The sequence below is a fragment of the Narcine bancroftii genome, chromosome 5 (assembly GCF_036971445.1).
Source record: "Narcine bancroftii isolate sNarBan1 chromosome 5, sNarBan1.hap1, whole genome shotgun sequence".
Lineage (NCBI taxonomy): Eukaryota > Metazoa > Chordata > Chondrichthyes > Torpediniformes > Narcinidae > Narcine > Narcine bancroftii.
The window spans coordinates 224,235,393-224,249,672 of NC_091473.1; the positions used below are offsets into that span (position 1 = coordinate 224,235,393).

General features: G+C 41.2%; 1 protein-coding gene across 1 annotated transcript in view; it reads right to left on the reverse strand.

Moving 5' to 3' along the window:
- Nucleotides 1–73: 73 nt before the first annotated feature.
- Nucleotides 74–14,280, reverse strand: part of tmem9 (transmembrane protein 9) — a 101,239-nt gene continuing 87,032 nt past the window's right edge. Inside the window, exon 5 of the mRNA XM_069941469.1 lies at nucleotides 74–537. Coding sequence (XP_069797570.1) covers nucleotides 394–537 — 144 coding nt within the window. The 3' untranslated portion in view covers nucleotides 74–393. The remainder of the gene's footprint in view (nucleotides 538–14,280) is intronic.

The following is a 14,280-nucleotide window of genomic DNA, read 5'->3' on the forward strand; positions in this document are numbered from 1 at the left end:
TCTTCAGTTGAGAGGGAAATGTGCAGAATAATTCACTTCTTTGGGAAGAAAATACACAAGGGAGAATTTGGACTCTGTTTTGTCATTGAAACTTTATTATGTATTTCTCTGCCAAAGCTTTCTTATATGTGGAGACTTTTAATCTTTTGAACATTTAATTAGGGAGCCACATTTAAAAGGGTCATTAGGGGAATCACTTTTCAGAGACACATCCTCAAAGGGAATACTATGCAAATTATTTAATGCTAAACTTTGATGTTTGATACATACAGCAGGACGAGTTAAAATAAAGCTGGGAGAGAGCATTAAGTTTTCAGAATTAACACCAACTTTCATGCTTCAAAGTGGAGACATGACTAGGCCTGAATCACGCTGAGTTGAAAGAGATTGGCTTTAACTGAGCATCTTATGTCGGTCGAAGACAGTCTTTCGCTGCTCTTGAACCTGACGCTTCCATCGCTGCTGTGCTCCCTCCACCCTCTCGAGGACTGTGTTGGCACGGGCTTGTCCATGAGATGGAGTAAATGGGCGTGTGTCCTGGAAGAAGGGCACAAAAATTAAATCTCTCAGCATATTCACCATAGAAATGTAGAACATTACAGCATAGAAAACAGGCCCCCCCACCCTTCTATTCAATTCTCTGCCCATATCCCTCCATGCCCCTCTCATCCATGTACCTGTCCAAACTTTTCTCAAATGTTAAAATTGAGCCTGCATGCACTACTTCAGCTGGCAGCTCATTTCACACTCCAACCACTCTCTGTGTGAAGAAATTCCCCTTAATATTCCAACTAAACCCTCCCCTTTCACCCTTAACCCATGTCCTCTGGTTTGTATCTCACCTAACCTTAGTGGAAAAAGCCGACCTGCATTTACTCTATCTATACCCATCATAATTTTGCACACGTCTATCAAATCTCCTCTCATTCGGGGATTGTGTATCCCTATTCCCTGTTCCCTCTGTTCTACCGCACTCCTCAATGCCCTATCATTGACCATGTATGTCCTTTCTTGGTTTGTCCTTCCAAAGTGCAACACCTCACACTTTTCTGTATTATTTTCCATCTGCCCTTTTGCCACCCATTTTTCCAGCTGGTCCAGATCCCTCTGCAAGCCTGGAGCCCTTCCTTGCTTCCCACTACACCTCCAATCTTCGTATCATCTACAAACTGGCTGATACCAATTTACCACATTATCATTCAGATCATTGTTATAGATGACAAACAACAATGCACCCAGCACTGATCCTTAAGATGCATCACTAGTCACAGGCCTCCAATCAAAGGCTTTCAGTTCATTATCACTCTCTGGCTTCTACCATAAAGCCAACATCAAATCAAGTTTACTACCTTGCCATGAATACTGAATGACTGAACCTTTCCTACTAACTCCCCATGTGGAATCTTGTCAAAGAACTTACTAATGCCCATGTAGACAAAATCCAGTTTTTCCTTCATCAACTTTCCTGGTAATCTTCTCAAAAAAGTTTATAAAGTGACCTACCACACACAAAGCCACGTTGACTATTGCAAATCAGTCCCTGATTATCCAAATAACTGTTTATCTGATTTCTTAGAATACCAATACTGATACATACTACTGATTTCAGGCTCACCGGTCGGTCTATAATTTCCTGGGTTACTTTTTGGAATCTTTTTTTAAACAATGAAACAACATGAGCTATCCTCCAATACCTTACCTGTGGCTAAGGACATTTTAAGTATATCAGCCAGGGACCTTTGAATTTCTGCACTAGTCTGCCCCAAGGTCCTTGTCGGGCCTGGAATTTACCTCCTCCTCTTTAATCTGTATAGGTTACATGTCTAACTGCTTGTTTGCCTCACATCCCTGGACTCTGTACTAGTTTCCCGAGTAAACAGAGATGCAAAACTAACCCCATAAAATATCCCCAATCTCTTCTGACTCCATATATAGGTGACAACTCTGATTTTCAAGGGGCCAAATTGTGTCCCTTATGATCCTTTTGCTCTTAATATACCTGTAGAAGGTCTTAGGATTTTCCTTCACCTTGTTTGCCAAAGCAACCTTTTAGTCCTCCTGTTTTTCTTAAGATTTTTTTGTGCATTTTTTTATACTCCTCAAATACCTCATTTGCTCCTTGTTGTTTATATCTGCTATACACCCCTCTCTTCTTCTTAACCTGATCCCCAATAACCATCAAAAACCAAGGTTCCTTATGCCTATTAATTTTACCATTAATCCTTATAGGAAGATACAAACTTAGCACTCTCAAAATTTCACCTTCGAAAGCCTTCCTCTTACTGAGCACATCCTTGCCATAAAACACCCTAGCCCAATCCATGCTTTTTAAATCCTTTAAATTCCTTCAAATTGGCTGTTTCTAAATTTAGAATCTCAACCCCTAGGACCAGACCTATCCTTATCCATCATTATTTTGAAACTAATGGCATTATAATCACTGAACCTACATATACTTCTGTCACCTGTCCTGTTTCGTTCCCTCATAGGAGATCCAATATTGCACTTTCTCGAGCTGGTATCTTGATATATTGATTTACAAAACTTTACTGAGTACATTTGCAAACTCCAAGTCATCCAGTCCTATTACAGTATGGGAGTCCCAGTCAATATGTGAAAAGTTAAAAATACCTGCTATCACAAATTCATGTTCCCTGCAGCTGTCTGCTATCTCTCTACAGATTTGCTCCTCTAATTCTCGCTGACTATTGGGTGGTCTATAGTACAACCCCATTAATGTGGTCATACCTTTCCATTCCTCAGCTCCACCCATAGCCTCAATAACTAACATTTTCTCTTTTGATTTTCTATAAAACTCTGAATATTTCCTTTTCAATACAAAGATCCCTATTTTCCAGTTCCTCTTTCCAGTATTACAACCATGGCACACCAGACCTTCATCTTTTATTCTTTCTTTAATTATGAAGCTTTTTTTATATTTGAACCTTGTCTGCACATTTTCAGACTTTCTGATTTATTTCATCTCCGCTTTCCACTTAGGACCCTCACTTTGTTCCTCTATAACAACAAAATAACACGCAATTAAATGAGCATATTTCCAGGTTGCATGATTTAAGATTATTTTATTATCATGCAATGAAACAGAAAATGTGATACAAATGTCATTTTATTTCATTTTAGATACCCCTTTAACCGCTGTGACAGAGTACATAGATATGTTTTTGGGAGATAAATTGGGAAAGGTTTGTTAGAGTAGGTCACCTACAAACAATTTAAAACAGATCTTATTTAAAATATAGGCTCCACAGCTTTTGCAAGAGCTTTGAAGAGTGTTCAAGAGACTTCACTAATGGATTGTTGTTTACAAAAGGCAACAGATGAAAGATTATGTTGGAGCCGCAGATTGTCTGGAAGATAACTTGTTGTTCTATGAGGGCCATGTGATTTTGCAAGCAGAGAGAGTCAAACAGGCTTCCTCTCAGAGAGAGAGACACACACACACACACACATCACTTGTACAGAAGCAGTTGGGACTGGAACAGGACAAGCTGACAAGCTTGTGGAAAGCCTGTTTGGAAGATGGCCTGGTCAAAGCCCTTGTGGTTCATGCAAGAGGAGAGGATTGGCTGTCTAATGCTTCACTTGGAATAAGTGAAACGAAAAGGAACTCTGTGGTGACCTGAAAGAAAGAGGTTATCATCTGGAGAACCCTGACGGGTCAAGTTTCATCAGTAAGACATTGAAGTGGTTGATCAAAAAGGAACAACAAATCTCCCTCTAAAAACCGACAAGAACCTTTCTGAGCAGTAATCATTTACCTTTCAAGCTCTAAAGCCTGGTGAACTTTATAAATATAAAAATCTGTGCACAGTATAAGAATTGCCTGCAACCAATGAACTTGGAGGAATGAGAAATGAGATTGGACTGTGAACCAAAGAACTTTTATGAACTTATACACACACATTACATACACGTGTGGTTAGAATTAGAAGGGGGTTAAGTTAGGTTAAGTAAGTCAATAGTGATAAGTTAAAGTTTGATTCTATTTTCATGTTTAAAGATAATTAAAAGCAACTTTTGTTTAAGTACCCATTTGTCTTGGTGAATATCTATTGCTGCTGTGTTTTGGGGTCCACTGGGCTCGTAACACTGCAAAAATGTCTTTCCCACCATCCGACCCTAAGGCTCTTCACATCAAACAAATACAGGCCACACGTGGAGATGTTTTTTGGTCAAATGTTTGGTCAAAGCTACAGGTTTTAAACCAGTGGTTCTCAACCTTTTTCTTTCCACTCACATACCACTATGTGCTCTGTGATTAGGTGGAAAGAAAAAGTTTGAAAACCACTCTTTTAATCGTACCTAATTGACTCGTTATGTGCACGGTTTCATAACTCCAAAGGAAATGGGCCAATTACCATTTTTCTCAAGCAAAATATTTTACTAACAATTGGGTCTAGAGCAGTGATTCTCAACCTTCCCTTCCCATTCACATACCACCTTAAGCAATCCCTTATTAATCACAGAGCACCAATGGCATAGTGATTACTTAAAGTAGTATGTGAGTGAAAGAAAATGGTTGAGAACCACTGTTTTAAACAATAGAGAAACAAAGAAATGTGGAGAGTTTTAAGAATTTCAAAGATTAGGATCTTGACATCTGATGGCACCAACAACCACAACGTAATGACAAGAAATGGTAATGTACAGGGGACTTGAAACAGAATTATGTACAATATCCAGGAAAATAAATATTTTCTTTTCAGGAACAGATAAAGGTAAATTCTTCTCTGATTGTGAGCAGAATTTTAAAATCTTACTCATTAGATCCAAGCAGAGGAAGTGGACAAAATTGATGGTGTAGACTATTACATTACACAAGGCATTAAACATCCTGCAGAACATTTCCAAATATCTATAGGTGCTCAGTAATAGAACATAGAACATCACAACACAGTACAGGCCCTTCAGTCCATAATGTTACGCCAACAATCTAACTCACACCCATAACCATCTATTTTTCTTACATCTATGTGCCTGAGTCTTTTAAATGTCAATAATGTACCTGCCTCCACCACCAACCCTGACTCCCATCACTGTGTTAAAAAATATTACCTCTGACATCATCCCCAAGCTTTCCTCCACCTCTGATATTTGGAAAAAGGTGCTGGCTGTCCACGTTATTTAAGCCCCTCACCATCGTAAATACCTCCATGAAATCACCTCTGATCCTTCATCGCTCCAAAGAGAAAAGCCTTAGCTTGTGCTGGACTTGATGTGAATACTTATGAACTTCAATTTCTGGAGTAATTTTGGATGTAAACAGCTGCCCAACCTCTGACTCTCACTGCATACACCCCTGTTTCCTTAAAAATTGTTCATGATGGCCAGCTGTTGCTACTTGTGTGACTCTACCCTTGGTACATTTTTTAACTATCATGACCCCCTCCCTCTTTCTTGGATTTGCCTGTTGATGGTCTTTCAAGCCACATTTCCCAGAATGCCAAGGAACCACCCTCTTCCACTTAGCTTCATCTGATGTAGAGCTCTCAGAGGACGACATTGGCTGAATCGTATTCATACAGCAAGTTAGAAAAATTAAAATAATGCTATAGCAATGTTTTAAATGTAAAGGTACAGCAAAGGAAACAGGCCCTTCCAGCCCACAAGCCTGCACCACCCAAATACACCCATTTGACCAATTAACCTATTAACCCCATACGACTTTGGAAAGTGGGAAGAAACTGGAGCACCCAGAGGAAACCCACACAGACACGGGGTGAATGCACAAACTCTTTATGGATGGTGCTGCTTTCAAACCCTGGTCGCTGGCACTCCAAAAGTGTTGTGCTAACCACTACACTAATCGTGTCTGGAAAAAGGTGTCAGGGCAGACGATGAGCCTGTTGTGAACTTGATTGACAAGGAATGGGACCATTATCATGATCTGGATGAACAAACAGTGATAGCTACATTATCACTCAGCATTCAAAACACCCATCTAATTTCAGTTAAACAGATGAAATCAATGGCATATTTGTGAGACTGAATTGTAAGGAAAACCCGACTGCCAGTTACATCTGAACCCAGATCCAGGCTAGTCTACACATGCCCTTAGGGATCACATTCCCCCGTGCATGATGTCTGCAGCAACATCCGGAGCTCAAGTAATTGTTCGCCTGTTCTTCCCTGACTGTACAATGCACAATAAAGATCCACAAGACCCTGGCTCACTTTCCATATTTCAGGAGATAGTGAAGGCTGATGAAATTAAACCACCACCCCGAATGCACAAGCAAATACACTAGCAAAACTATTGGTCATTTGAGGACAAGAGAATTCAGGTATCAAGAATACAAACCTAGTACAATGCTCATGGTGTACCGGATAGCAGTGATCACTGAAAGCTTCCCAATCTGGTACCCACAGTAAGCATTTTAAAGCATGGGAAAGACGGCACCAATGCAATCCTTGCAAAATCCACCCAAATGACTGTGGGATAAGTGAACAATGTCAGTGTAATTTCCTTGTGCAATATCTGGAATATCGAGACTCTTTGTACACTCAGTGAACTCCAATGGAGAGGACACCTCATTTTCAACCCGATTCCCAAAGCAGGCACTCTCTTCCAAGCTCCAAGGGGTTAACAGAAAGGCAGTTTCAAGAATGTTTTCATTCTCCTTGGAAAAAAGAATACAGCATCCTAATTAACGTGAATAACAGTGGCCTGTGACTGCCCACGTGTGCCAATCACACACCACTAGCCCCCTTAATCACCTGGGCTATTTTGGGTATATCTGAGCTGGCCCCTCTGGCCGGCTGGGGTGCAAAGCCTAACACGGAGCAGCTGGTCTGTTTTCCCCTGGGAATGAATCCGAGCTCCACTTCAGGTTATGAGCCGTGGACGACGCTGGAGATAATCACTGTGAATATTTTTCTTATCTAATCAGGGTGCCGAGCTTGCACCAGATCAAGGGGTGGAGGGTACCGCGTGTTGTGTCTTTTCACTATAGTTAATTTTTCGTGATTAGTAGGGATTGCCGCTTGTTAAATGCAACCAATGTGAGTGTATTGTGTGTGCCTTGTTGGAATGAGTGTGTGTGTGTGTGTGTGTGTGTGTGTGTGTGTGTGTGTGTGTGTGTGTGTGTGTGTGTGTGTGTGTGTGTGTGTGTGTGAGAGAGAAAGCACGCACAATCCTGTGGCAACTTTCCCCTAGTGGGCAAATAAAGATCTATGCTTTAATTAATGTGTATTCAGATTCATTGCTTTTCGGACCCGCCAAATTTGTCCCTCACATCATACCACCTCAGAACCCATACAACTCTAGAGGAAATGTTTCACCCAATCTGCTGGAGGAACTCAGCAGGTCAGAACCTTTGACCCCAAGGGATTGACTGAGAAAAAAAAGACATGATATAACAGATAAAGAAACAAAACTACTTTTTACCTGAACATTTCCAAACACTTTTGGACAGTTACTTTTCTGAACAAGCACCATGGAGAATGAGAGCTTTTGGATCATTTTTTCATGATCTCAGTGTCAGGTAACTCTCAGGCTGATACTCACATCGACAATTAGCAGGATTATGTAAAATCTGCACCAGGAACATGCTTTGTTGTGATGTCAAGAGAAATCCGCTGAAACCTCATGAATTCCAGTGATTTGAATTCATTCCTAATCTCCAAGGCTGCCTGTGAAATTTGTACCTTTTCCTTAAGTGCAAAGGCTTCCCTATGTCCTCTGGTTTTCTCTTATGTTGCGAAGCTGAGTTGTTCAGTAGGATAAATGGCCACGGCAAATAGTTGCTAGAGTGGAAATGAGCAGTTGAATCTCCAGTTCAAGTTTATTTATCATCTGATTGTTCTTTAGTCCAGTATAAATCAGTGGACACACATAGACATAACACACACACACACACACACATATATATATATATATATACATAAAAAATAAATATTATTAATAAAAAGTAGAGTCTCAGAGAGTTGTTTTAGCAGTCTCACTGCCTGTGGGAAGAAGCTGTTCCTCAGTCTGGTGATTCTGATTCTACCACTGTATCTCTTGTGATGGGAGTAGCTGGAAGATGTGCATGGGGTGCACACTGATTTTGCAAGTACTTTTTAAATAATGATCCCGGTAAATCACATTGATGGAAGGGCTGGGGTGGGGGAAGGGGGTAGTGATGGAGGGAGACATCAGTGATCCTTTCTGCTGCTTTTATGGTCCTGTGACTTGACCTCTACTCCAATGCTCTTCAGCAACCATACCACTCTGTGATGCAGCCAGCCATAATGTTCTCAATAAAGCTCCTGTAGGAAGTTGATAGAATGGTGTCGGACTACCCTTGTCTGCGTAAGAGATCTTTGGAACTGCAGTCGCTGTTCCACCTTCTTGACAAGTGAGATGCTGTTGGTCTAGGATAGATCACTTCTGAATGGATTCTGAGGAACTTGGTGCTCTCTACTCTCTCCACTATCGAGCTACAAGTGTGCAGTGGAAGGTGGTCGTCTCTGGGCTTCCTGAAGTCCACAATCATCTCCTTAGTCTTGTCCTCACTGAGACTTGGGGTGGGGGTGGTGGAAAGAGTTGATGGGAATGTAGCATGGTGGATCAAGGTAGAATAAATAGATGGTCAGGACTGAGAATCACCACAGTGTGATTCTAAAACTCTATGACCTGCCACTGGATATGTCAGGTGTTTGCAAAGTGGAGTCTGTAGCTCAGCACGGCTTTGGACCTGGAAAATATGCAACATTCAGCTGCATGGCAGTGCTCCGCAAAATTTCAGGCAGGAAAATCTTCATTCTGAACCCATGTTTTGGGAGAAATCAGCCTCCCGGAGAGAGTGAAGCAGAGAAACCATAAATTTGATCGTTAAATTGGGCTAAAAGTTGTTTAATGTTTCTTGATGTGTTTCTTGCCATCAAACAGTTAAATACTTTTAATTCCTTTAACTCTTTAATGTATTCTGCAAGGTCCCAAATGCTTTTTGAATGTGAGAGATGTTCATCAGCATTCAGTGTGAAGGAAGAGTTAAAAAAAACAATCTGCAGTTGCTGTAAATCTGAAACCAAAAGCAGAAAATGCTTGAAACACTCAGCTGGTCAAGCAGCGTCTATAGAAAGACAAACAAAGTTAATATTTCAAGTTGAAGTCTGAATGGCTGTGCTGTATATTCCATGACACATCAGACCATGTTGCAACACACGATGGCCAGTTCATTGTTACTTTGTTGATGTAAATCCATACTGGGGAATCAAGTTTTACTAAGACAAAAATATAAACATACCAAATTATAGTAAATTTGGATCACAGGCAAATAATATTCTGCCCAAGGTTTAAGCTCTTCAAGTTTCTGCTGTCTTTTAAAAGTCATTTTTAATCTTTCAACAAAGCGTGAAGCCATCTGGCAAGGGGCATTTTATCTTTCCATATTTTTATTCAATGCGGTTTCCAAGGTTTGATAATGCAGTACTCAAGTTTCAATCATGCTTACAAACAAAGGAAACTGTATTGTTCTTGGTCAATTGTACTTGTGAAAACTTGCAGGCTGAAACCACCCAGCATTGCTGCTGTGAACATGCTTGGATCTATGGGCATGTTATCAGTCTGTGAATAGTCATTAACAATATGAGCAAATATTGGCTTGTGACAAACTGTAAGGGCAAATCACGATCTATGACAGAATATTGACGGTCTATGCGCAGATATTAGGGTATAATGATAAACTGTAAAGTAGGTATTGATAGACAACAGACTCGCCAAGGCAAATAGCGCCTTTGGAAGACTACACAAAAGAGTCTGGAAAAACAACCAACTGAAAAACCTCACAAAGATAAGCGTATACAGAGCCGTTGTCATACCCACACTCCTGTTCGGCTCCGAATCATGGGTCCTCTACCGGCATCACCTACGGCTCCTAGAACGCTTCCACCAGCGTTGTCTCCGCTCCATCCTCAACATCATTGGAGCGCTTTCATCCCTAACGTCGAAGTACTCGAGATGGCAGAGGTCGACAGCATCGAGTCCACACTGCTGAAGATCCAGCTGCGCTGGGTGGGTCACGTCTCCAGAATGGAGGGCCATCGCCTTCCCAAGATCGTGTTATATGGCGAGCTCTCCACTGGCCACCGTGACAGAGGGGCACCAAAGAAAAGGTACAAGGACTGCCTAAAGAAATCTCTTGGTGCCTGCCACATTGACCACCGCCAGTGGGCTGATATCGCCTCAAACCGTGCATCTTGGCGCCTCACAGTTTGGCGGGCAGCAACCTCCTTTGAAGAAGACCGCAGAGCCCACCTCACTGACAAAAGGCAAAGGAGGAAAAACCCAACACCCAACCCCAACCAACCAATTTTCCCCTGCAACCGCTGCAACCGTGTCTGCCTGTCCCGCATCGGACTTGTCAGCCACCAACGAGCCTGCAGCTGACGTGGACATTTTACCCCCTCCATAAATCTTTGTCCGCGAAGCCAAGCCAAAGAGAAGAAAGAGAAGAGGTATTGGTCTGTGATCATTCATTGACAAGCACGCCTGCACAAGTATTGGCCTGTGATGGCATTTGGTCATGACTGGAATTAAAACACATTGTCAACACAGGATTAAAATGGACCAGATTTACATATGTAGCAATAATTGTTCATTATCAGTTTTGCAAAAAAGATTTTTGAAATATTTATTAATCCAATGTACTCACCCATTTTACCAATCCAATCTCTTCCTCTCCTAAAGGATAAACCCGTCAATCCCATTCCCCCATTCTTTCTCTATTGTCCTGCAAATTATCATCTTGCAAGTGTCTCCTTTGAAAGTTCTGGTTAATTCTGTTTCTACATCACCACAGGCATTATCACATTACATTACAATGGCTCCCCACATACTTCATATCCTCACATCCACCTTACATTTTGTGTTCAACATATTATGTCTGTATCCCCTGATCCGTAAACCACTCCCCAATGGAAAAACTTTTCCCTATTTACCCAACTGACCTCTAGCAAGTCTCCTCTCGAGCTCTTGGCTCCAAAAAAAAAACAGCACGAGCTTATCCATTCTAACTCCACCGTGAAATCCCCCATCTCTGGAACCATTCCAGTTAACCTGCCCTGGAAACTTCACATGCTCTCTAAAATCAGGTGACTAGAGCTGGATGTAGTACTTCATTTCTGCCCTGACCTTTATTTTTCTTGTGTTTACTTCATCTTGTTACATATTCCACAATGATTCCAATCTTTAACTCTATCATCAAATATATTGGAATTTATTTCCTTCCAATCAGATAAAATTGTTTTCTGCTCCTCTCTACCCATAGCCAATAAAGTGTGCAGTGTTATCAGAGGTAACATCTGCCATAAGGATTCCATATTTTTAAAGAAGAGTGTTGGGAACAAGCCTGGTCACGTTCATTCTCAACGCTGTTCAAATCACTTGCTTTTTTTCTTCATAGATGGACTCTTTGGTTTGGGGTTAACATTCTTCCATTCCAGTTATGTAGGTTCTGAGGTTGTAGAAGTGTCCCCCACAGATACAGCAGTGGCACATGATGGGGAGAGAGTAAATGTTGGAGAAGTTCAGCAGGTCAAACAGTGTCCTTCATGTAGCAAAAGTGGAAATAGGTAATCCATGTTGGAGAGAGGTGGGTGTTTGGTTAGCTGTGTTTGTTGACGTAAGTGCCTGGTTTCTATAGACTTCCTGGATAGAGATTTTAAGTTACTCAGAGCCTTCTTGGATGGTCCACCTTTATTTTCAATCCAGATGACCTCCTAAATGCACAAGTAAACACCTTTCAAAATCTGCATTTGTGAGAATCTCTATTGGAAAATGCCTCATCCACTGGATTATTCATTTTGTTTCTTTGTGTGATGCTTGCAGGTGAAGCTCCCATTCCCCAAAGGGTTTCCAACAGCAAAGTCTGATAATGCAGAGGTGCATAACATTTCGCCATTTGTAACTGTCCATGGAAGAAACTAGGATTGAAACAAAATTCTACGTATACAGTGCGTAAGACTTAAACCATTTGTAAACTAGAGCAACATGCTGTGTGCATTTTGTTTTCACCACCAAATTATTGTATTAAGTGGAGCTGTGCATATATTATATTTGTTGGCAAGAATAGAATTTACTGATGGTTGCTAATTGCCTTCTCTAATCTACAAAATCCATATGTTGAGGGTGCTCCCTACAATTCTGTTGGGGGGGGGGGAGAAATTCAAGAATGTGACCCAGTGACAACCCTCTTCCTTCACAGGATGTTTGGCAAGAGCAAGGGTGACACCCAGAAGCCAAAATCCTAACTAGGACCTTTCTCTTGGTGAAATTATTGACATGACCATGGTAATTTTGCCAGAAATCTATGAGAAGGCATTTCACTGAACAACTGGTCACACCATATAACAATTACAGCACAGAAACAGGCCAGTTCGGCCCTCCTAGTGCATGCCAAACACATTCTTTCACCTAGTCCCAATGACCTGCACCCACCCCATAACCTTCCATGCCCATCGAGGCCCCATCTACCACTTTGGCCGGAAGCTCATTCTACATTCCCACCACCTTCTAAGTGAAGAAATCCCCCTTATGTTTCCCCTATACTTATCCCCCTTCAATCTCAATCCATGTCCTCTTGTTTGAATCTCCCTCACTCTCAATGGAAAAAGCCTGTCCACATTTACTTCATCTGTTCCCCTCATAATTTTAAATACCTCGATCAAATCACCCCTCAATCTTCTATGCTCCAGGGAGTAAAGTCCTAGCCTGTTTAACCTTTCCCTGTAGGTCAAACCCTGAAACTCAGGCAACATTCTTACAAATCTTCTCTGCCCTCTCTCTAGTTTGTTATGTCCTTCCTATAATTCGGCAACCACAACTGTGCACAATATGACATGGTCATCTCTTCCAGCAAACAACTATGTCTAACCATCCCCCAATAGGGAGGCAAATCTCCAGCCAAAAATTACAGCATTAAACAATGTTTGTACCTGCTGATGACCAAAGCTGTTGGTTTTGTGACCAAATAAGCCAAAGGGTAATGAAGTTTACTGTTTCCCTAAGGGGTGTCACTGAGATTCCAGACTTTTACTGACACCTCATTTTACCATTGCTGACTGTATGCAATACCTTTTGTATGTTTTAAACCACGGGGCTGCCTACCTTCTGATATAGACAGAAAAGATCTAAACTGGTTAATCTGAAAGATAACAAAGGAGATTTAACCATATTACTGCCTTATACTTTCTCAGTCAGCATCTAAAACAGATTAGTTGGACATTAATATATTGCTACTGTGTAACTTGTCTGTACAAATTTACTCCTTTCATTTCTCACAATACAGGAGCTACAGAATGGCTCATATACTGTAGCATTGGGACATCCGAAAATTGTGAAATATAACCGACATGCATTGATTTTAGTAATGTACGAATAACTTGGAAGCCTAAAGTAAAAGAGAAGGCATACAAAGAAGCAAAAATAAGTGGGAAGAGAGAGGATTGGGAAATTGTTAAAAACATAGAGAAGACAACTAAGAAGGTGGATTAGGAATGAAATGATGACTTATAAAAGGAGGTTAGGAAATAATATCAAAGAGGACACTAAAAGCTTTTAAAAAAAAATATAGAGAGTAAAAGAGTGACCAAAGTGGACATAGGACCAATAGAAAATGATGTTGGGGAAATTCTAATGAGAGACAAGGACATGGCAGAGGAAATGAATGAATACTTTTGATCAGTCTTCACTGTGGAAGACATTAATAGCATTCCGGACTCTCATGGCTCTCTTGGAAGAGAAGTAAGTGTGGTCAGGTCACGAAAGAGTAAGTACTTGGGAAGTGCAATGGTTTAAGAGTAGATAAGTCTCCCAGACCAGATAGAATGCATTATCGCGTTCTGAAGGAGGTCGCTGTAGAGATTGTGGAGGCATTGGTAATAATCTTCCAGGAATCAATGGAGTCCGGCATGGTTCCGGTGGACTGGAGGATCGCAAATATCACTCTGCTGTTTAAGAAGGGAGCGAGGCAGCAGAAAGGTTATTATAGATCTATTAGCCTGATGTCAGTGGTTGGGAAGCTGTTGGAGTTTATTGTCAAGGATGAGATTACGGAATACCTGGAGTGCATGGAAAGATAGGCCCAAGTCAGCATGGTTTCCTCAAAGGAAAATTTCCTGATAAACCTATGGCAATTTTTTGAAGAGAACACAAGTAGCATTGACAGGGGAGATGCAATGGATGTTGAGTATTCAGACTTTCAAAAGGCCTTCAACAAGGTGCCACACATAAGCCTGCTGAACAAGAGTTACAGGAAGAATATTAGCATGGCTAAA